This window comes from Gymnoscopelus braueri, assembly GCF_963280865.1.
Source record: "Gymnoscopelus braueri genome assembly, chromosome: 6".
Classification (NCBI taxonomy): domain Eukaryota; kingdom Metazoa; phylum Chordata; class Actinopteri; order Myctophiformes; family Myctophidae; genus Gymnoscopelus; species Gymnoscopelus braueri.
Window position 1 is genome coordinate 4,690,145 of NC_137607.1, and position 8,203 is coordinate 4,698,347.

The following is an 8,203-nucleotide window of genomic DNA, read 5'->3' on the forward strand; positions in this document are numbered from 1 at the left end:
ACCTGCTTTGTGCCGTCTCGTCACTGTGACCGCTGTAGATCTCGTCTTCTGGTGTCATAGAGTGACCTTCAAATCGGTTCTCTGGTCGGGTTCCGTGTCTGCTTTGTGCCATTTCGTCGATATGGCGGCTGTAAATCTCATCTTCTTGTCTCATAGGGTACTGGCTCTCCAGTTGGCCACGTCTTTGTGCTGTCTCATTGGTATGATGGTTGAACATCTCGTCTTCTAATCCCGTAGGGTGATAACATTCATATCGGTTCCCCGGTTGGATGCCACCACGCCTGCTCTGTGCTCTCTCGTTGATATAACGGTTGTACATGTCTTCCTCTGGTCTCCCCAGTTGGATCTCACGCCTGCTTTGTGCCGTCTCGACAATATAACGGTCATACATCTCGTCTTCCAGTGGTCTTCTAAGGTGGTGACGTTCGAACCGAGACTCCGGCTTTTGTGCTCCCTCTTGAAAAGGAAGGCTGTACATCTCCTCGGCTTCTGGCCTCGTAGGGTGGTAACGTTGGAACCGGTTCCCCGGTTGGATCCTAGGCCCGCTTTGTGATTTCTCTGCAATGTAAGGGCTGTACATGTCGTTGTCCGGCCTCATAGGTTGGTGCCGTTCATACGACCTAGGACACAGTTCTGTTCGCCTGCGACGGCCATTCTGTTCCTTTGATCTCATTCTATAGGTCCGAAAGGTATTCTGTAACTCCACATCAACTTACACTGCAGTTATACCATGTCATGCCATGTCATGATTACGCTAGATGTTACGCAAATGGTAGACGTGACGTCATGCAAACGCAATCGATTATTTGCAGCCTCAAAAAAGCTATGTCGTTTTTTGGCATCAATGATATATCATTAGTGCGGTATCCGTTGACAGAGTACTTGGAGGCCAGTCTATGACATCAGTCACACCAACTCTGGAAGGGGGGGATCTCCACATATGAACAATTGTTTCAACCAATCAGCATATCCGATTGACTGACAGACAGACAGACAGACAGACAGACAGACAGACAGACAGACAGACACACACTGAAGTGCTGACCGACACTAATAACAGAGGCAGGGTTTTTGGTTTGCTGCAAAAGCAGATTTATTAGGACAAAGTTAACAAAAGCGGGGAGGGGAGGGCAACAGTCCACAACACACATTCTTGTCTGGGGTATTTCCATAAGGTTATTTGAGTCCAAGCACAAGCCCCTACGTTGCCTCTGAAAGAACACAAATAATAATCGGTTCTGCACAGTTATTGCAATAAACCATTTTAAGCATAAAGTTTAGTGTGTATATATATCCCTTACTGCCCGGTTGCCACAAACTGAGGAGAGACCTTGCAGTACTAGTTGATCAGGATTAACCAGACGTCATCATTTCAAGCTGATTAAGAATGTGAACAGGCACGTACTGCATAGAAAAAACATAACATGCTGCTGTTTATTGGAGCGATGCGCCTCTAGGCCTAACACTTTTTTTGTCTATTTCTTTCATCTGTAGAGGTGGATGTGGACGAGGGCCAGGACTGGGACATTTTTTACATCAATAAAGGTTTGTAAGAGCATGTGTAATTGTTTGTAAACTGTTTTATACCCAACCCAACCCAAAATGTGTCCTTTTCAATAACAAATCCAACGCCACCTTTTTCATTGGCAGGCACAGGGCTAGACTTGGTGGAAGGTGATATTGTGCAAGATGAGGTGAGTTGGTTAACCACTTAAACCCCAGCATCCATATTGTGGGCAAAGCTTTCGCAGGAAATAGCCGATTGATGTTGAGAATCACTCAATTAATCAATCAACATATTAACCCATTAAGAGTCTTAATGGGTTAATATGTTGATTGATTAATTGAGTGATGACGCATCTGTGTCACTTTAGATTTCTTTGGCTATTCAAAAATAGCAGATATACAAGCTCATAGCGCAGCACCGAGTGCTGCGCTATGAGCTTGTATAAAAAAAAAAATCTGCTAAACCTGATAGGGTTGCTGCTAAAAAAAAAAATATTGAAAAAAAAAATTGGGATTTTTTTTCAAGAAACTGTTAGGATTTAGATTTTTTTTAAAGAATCGCCTATAAGCCAATCAGTCAAACTCTGTACTAGTTGACTGGTGTTAATGTTGTTTGCCTTTTGTCTATTCAGTCCGAGGGCCGGAACTCCATCATAGGCGATCGGTATCGCTGGCCAAGAACCATTCCCTATTACCTGGAGAAGGACCTGGGTGAGACACTGCATGGCTCATGGAAGATCACACTGATTTAGGTGTGATCTTCTGATCCGTGGATGGGCCACCAAATCTGTTCCGTGGCCTATCTAGACCCGCAGGGCCGGCCGCTGCTATAAGCAATATAAGCAGTCGCTTAGGGCCACAACCACTAGGGGGGGCATCTTTTTTTTTTTTTTTTTTTTTACTTTCAAATTGCAATGATGTCAAGTATCTCCTATCCAACAACTAGCGTTATTATTTTAATATTCAATAAAAATAAAAAATATCTCTTGACATAATGATTTCATAATGGGGGTGTTTGGGGGGGCCAGCAAAAAAAAATCTTGCTTAGGAGACTGGAATCAGATATCGTCTCTATCGGGCAGAAACCTTTTATCTCTGTATTTTAACTTTTTGTGTTTTTGCAAATTAAAGCCCTATACTTGATCATATACTACAGCGTCACACGAAAGTATCAAAACTAGCAGATACAAGCTCGAAACGCCACGCAAAGCGACGAGCTTCGAACCTGTCAAGTGCGGTATATAGAGTATATAGAGTATATAAACCACATGGAAACTGATTTTTGTGAATCAGATTTGAACCACATTCCAATTGTGGTTTGAAATGTGATTCACATCTGATTTCGAAACTTGTGTCCCAGTCTAATGAAACCTGATTTATACGTCGATGTACAGTGGTGTCACTTGCCGAAAATAGCCGATCTATAAGCTCACGTGAGCATTGATCGGCAATTTTTTTGGCACAGTCTGAATACACTAATCCATTCTGATCTCTTGCAAATAGCATGTGTAGACAGGCAGTCCGAAAGATCAGATTTGAGAGACAAATCAGATTTGTCTGCAGTCTGAACCAGGGCTATAAGGTCTATAAATTCATAAATAAAATGAAATGAGCTCCTCTGATCAGTGTGTTTTGTGTGTATTGATGTGTAGAGATGAATGCAAAGGGAGTGATCCTCAAAGCCTTCCAGCAGTACAGACTGAAGACGTGCATCGACTTCACGCCCTGGAAAGGAGAAAATAACTATATTTCTGTGTTCAAGGGCAGTGGGTGAGAAAACATGACTCATCTTATGATGATATGTTTTTTATTTCTTCCCTGAGTGGGTTCCCAGATTTATGATAATATAACCGTGATATTAAGATAATATATTATATCATCAATTATAATTTTAGCTATGATGGTGAATTATTAATATAATAATAATATTACTAATTAAATAGCTTTTACTCCTGTCCATGGAGGGCTATAGAAATGTTGAAGTGTACAAATGCATATATATATATATATATATATATATATATATATATATATATATATATATATATATATACACATTTGTATATACTGTCAGTGTTACAGACTTTACAGTTTACTCACTTTGGAGAAGTAGTTTGACAGGTTATAGATAGGTAAAGTGTCATGTAATATTGTGGTGTTTTTCCATAAGGTGCTTCTCCTCTGTGGGGAACCAGCACGTCGGGAAGCAGAGGCTGTCCATCGGGCGGAACTGTGACCGCCTGGGCACCGTGGAGCACGAGTTCCTGCACGCCCTGGGCTTCTGGCACGAGCAGTCCAGAGCCGACCGCGACGACTACGTCAACATCATGTGGGACGAGATCGAAGCAGGTATAACCGTCGTCATGGCAACGCACACACCAGTGGTTTCTCAAACTTTAGAATTTCAAGGACCCTTAAAGAGGTGGTGCCATGGTTTTGCACTTTTTCTGTTTTTCATGTGTCTATGAGGTTGATAGAACTTCATTATGTTTCATGTCTTCTTTGACTATTTTGAGTTTCTTCCTGGAGGCTGAAACCTTGAGGGTCAAACGTGCCAATAGAAAAACAGCACTTTAATGACACAGTAAAATTATACCCTCCCCCTCATTATCATAACACAACAGGTGTGGGCATGAGGAGGAGGGACTAGGACAGGTGGGTGGTGCTAAAGTGGTGGAGGAGGTGCTAAGGGGAGAACCAGGTATACTTAATGAACTGGAGGCGTGTCCACATGAAAACATAATTTTAACACTTTCTGTACACTTTTTTGAAAAAAATCTTCCTCCTAGTATAACCATAATACCTGATGATTATGTTTTAGGGGGGGGGAAATCACTGAAAATCACGGCACCCCGTCTTTAACTCTGGCAATGTACAAATGGCAATGTACAACTCTGGCAATGTACAAATGGAACCAAATGGACCCTAACGGGTCCATTTGGTTCCATTTGTACACTGCCAGAGTTACAGAATTGACCACGTAAATTGGTCAATTTAGAACCCCCTCAAGGAACCTTAACTTTTTCATTGCCACACTTATTTCAGACTGTGTCGTCCCAGTGCCACAAAAAAGGTGCATTTTTCCTCCGTTTGTTTTTTAACATTGAAGTGAATGGAGCAGCAATTTTTTGGATAGCGTTATCTCCTAGTTCCTTTGAGATAAACTAAACAAAACAAGACCAAGAAAAGAATATATATATATAAAAAAAAAAAAAATTGTCCTTTCCGTCCGTGGCCATGATAGCCATAGAGCCATCGGACGGGAATTCCCGTTTTTGGCAATAAAAGAGTTAAGAGTCCCTGGACTTCTCAAAGTCCCAAACTTTGAGAACCACTATAACGACAGCAACGACACAGCCCATTCATTACTCTTTCTTTGACAGGCAAAGAGCACAACTTCAGAAAACGCGACGACGTGGAGTCCAGCGCGCTGAACGTGCCCTACGACTACGGCTCCGTCATGCACTACAGCAACCTCCTTCAACGTGGCCTCGGCGCCCACCATCGTCACCAAGATCCCCCACTTCATGGACGTGATTGGCCAGAGGATGGAGTTCAGCGAGAACGACCTGCTAAAGCTCAACCGCCTCTACAACTGCAGTGAGTGAGTCCTGTTGTTATAGTCCGCCTGGCGGGGTCAGGGTCACGCAACTCACTTTTTAGGGCACTGGTTCTCAAAGTGGGGTCTGGGGACCCCCAGGGGTCCTTGGGGGGTTAATATAAAAAAATTGTTAATATAGCATCACAATAATCTTTACCTTTTATACTTTGGCTATTTTTGAAAAATTGTGCAAACCTTTGGATATATATTTTTTGTTTGTATTCAAATCTTTGCTTTTGGGGGGTCCCTGGAACAAAATATTTGAGATGGGGGTCCGCGGTCAAATACATATAATTTTGAGGGTCCTTAAATTGACACATATTAGCCGGCGGGACCCCCATTTGAAGACATATGCCAGGGACGCCCATAATAGAAGGTTTTTTACGGCTATAGCAGGGATGCCATGAACCATTTTAATATAAGGACCCCCCAGTTTGATATGCATTATTTTGATAACGATGGACCCCCAATTTACACTGTAGTATCAACAGTGTTAATGTTAATGTTAGTGTTAATTTAACTCTGAGAGTGTACACTCCATTTGTACACTTTCAGAGTTACAGACTCATAATGGTCCATTTGGTTACAATACTATCAATCATTTGGCTGGGGACCCCTATAGAACCCCCTCAAGGACCCCTGGAGGTCCCCGGACCCCACTTTGAGAACCAGTGTTTTAGGGGTCGTGAGTAAATATCCCAATTTTTTTTTTCCCTCTCTTTTTTTTCCAGAAATGTTCAAAAGAATTTCAGAAATGTTATAAAATAATATATAAATCCATAAATATAAAAAGACTTTTAAGAAATGGTGAAAATAGCAGATCTACAAGCTCACAACATGTCGCACCGTGATGCGTTGTGAGCTTGTACATCTGCTATTTTCACTGAAATAGGACTATATTTTCAGTTATACCTTTTAGACCCGAGCTTCTAAAAACACCTTCTAAATTCAGATTTCCAGGAAATAATAAATAAATGTTGCTATATATATAGCGACAACTAAAATGACACAGACGCGTTCCCGGCTTGAAAGGTATAACAACGTACAGTAGGTGTTCCAGGTCTACATGGGTTTAATACAAGCTGTCACTTAACAGTTAGTACACAGAAAAAGCTCTGTAGACATGTATTATTATGATTAAAAGTAGCCTACTTATTACATAACAGTAATATAATATAATCAGTAATATAATCAGCAATTAAAGCGCTGTTGGCTACTATTGCTATATTAGATTACAGCTCCCTGCCTCCCTCATATCTCTAATAATGGCGTAATTAGAAAAACTAAGTACAATAATGATTTATAAATGATGGACTATGAATTCACTGAGATTAGTGGTGGACAGAGTTCTGTATCATTCCCATGTCTCACTACTGTAACCTGACCAAGAAGTATTTGGTCAGAGCAGTGTTGATTTCGTCGACAGCGCGACCCGTTGTAAGCTTGTAGATCTGCTATTTTCAGCATGCAACAGAGTGTAAAATCAGCCATTACGACGCCATCAAGGCACCGACAAAATACATTATAGTCGACTAAATCAACTGTAGATTTAGTCGACTATAATCTTATGATATTTTGTCGACTAAAACTAGACAAAAACTAAAACATTTCAGATGACTAAAATATGACTAAAACTAAATGGAATTTTATTCAAAAGACTATGACTAAAACTACATCAAAATGTGTTGTCAAAATCAACACTACGTTGCGCCTGTTGACACACAAGGTCACGGACTGCTCACGAGACTCAAGACCTCGCTTTCGGCGCGCCTGCCTTGTAAAGTCAACCAAAACAAGCATTTGCCCCAAAACATTGGCCTGGCAACGTAGGGAACATATCGGGATGGGCCCTTGTAAATGGAAAAGAGCACAATTTTATTACAGTACACAAGGAAAAAAAAGGCAAGAACATCCATCTCAGTCTCTGTGTGCATGCAGGCTCTTCCATCACCTTCCTGGATTCCTGTGACTTTGAGAAGGAGAACATCTGTGGGATGATCCAGGGGCTCGGCGCCACGGCTAAATGGGAACAGCGCACCTCTGTGGCCGGAGGACCCCACACTGACTACACCAACATGGGACAATGTCATGGTAACTATGATGTGCTCTTCTCCACTACGAGAACTTAGGTGAAACGCTTGGTGCCAAGTAACGTATTTCACTGGGTTCTGCATGTGTTTCTATACGCTACAGATGAGATGTGAGTTCCGTTAACCCAGCACTCACAGAAGTTATACTTGTGTATAAATGTTAAAAAAGTAGCAAAAATAGCTGATCTACCAGCTTACATGTTGCATCGCAACGTGTAGTGAGCTCGTAGATTGGCTATTTTTGTTTTGTTGTTTCCCTCCCTGTTCAGAGCTGGTTCTGAATATAATCAAAACATAAAATGAATACAAATAAATAAATAGAGCCCTTAACAGACGACGTCACACTGGCTCCAATCGTCATACTGGCTCCAAATGAAACCCATTCTGTCAGGTCTCGCTAGGACGCGCCTCACTAGCCAACACACAAGAGGGGGTTGGGGTGTGCTGAAACCAGTGCACCCCGAAACAACAGGTTGAGAATTGATTGCATGAAACAATCACCTGTGCATCCAGTCTCAATGTTGGTAAACAAATAATTGGTCTATAAAAAATCCCAGAACTCTAGACTAAGATGTTAGAGAGAGAGACTAGTGGAGAAGAGTCATTTTATGGTTGATTGCGCTCGGGTGTGCATGCTGAAAATAGCAGATCTAGATGACTAAAACTAAATGGAATTTTATTCAAAAGACTATGACTAAAACTAAATCAAAATTTGCTGTCAAAATCAACACTATTTTCAGCACCTTGGACAGTGGCCTGGTGAATCTGGGCACACCCGCTCAATATTTAGGCAGGCCAGGACACCTGCATTCATGATTTCACCTTGCAGACAACAGTTCCACCTCCCTTTTCCCCTTATACGTAGAATTGTAATAGGAAATAAGATATATTTTAATTGCACAGTAAAGAAGTCTGCATAAGTGCAAGATCAATCTGGGAACCCATTCGGTAAAAAAAAATAAGAGATGTTTTTTCCCCTTAGTTTTTGCCTCTGGGGGAACCACCT

General features: G+C 41.5%; 1 protein-coding gene across 1 annotated transcript; it reads left to right on the forward strand.

Moving 5' to 3' along the window:
• Positions 1–578: 578 nt before the first annotated feature.
• Positions 579–7,236, forward strand: LOC308086419 (meprin A subunit beta-like; the record flags this gene model as incomplete). Its single annotated transcript, XM_080429940.1, is given in 9 exon segments — positions 579–600; positions 1,495–1,545; positions 1,651–1,694; positions 2,139–2,217; positions 3,159–3,276; positions 3,677–3,855; positions 4,890–4,977; positions 4,979–5,106; positions 7,046–7,236. Coding segments are annotated over 9 exon segments (900 nt in total).
• Positions 7,237–8,203: the final 967 nt, after the last annotated feature.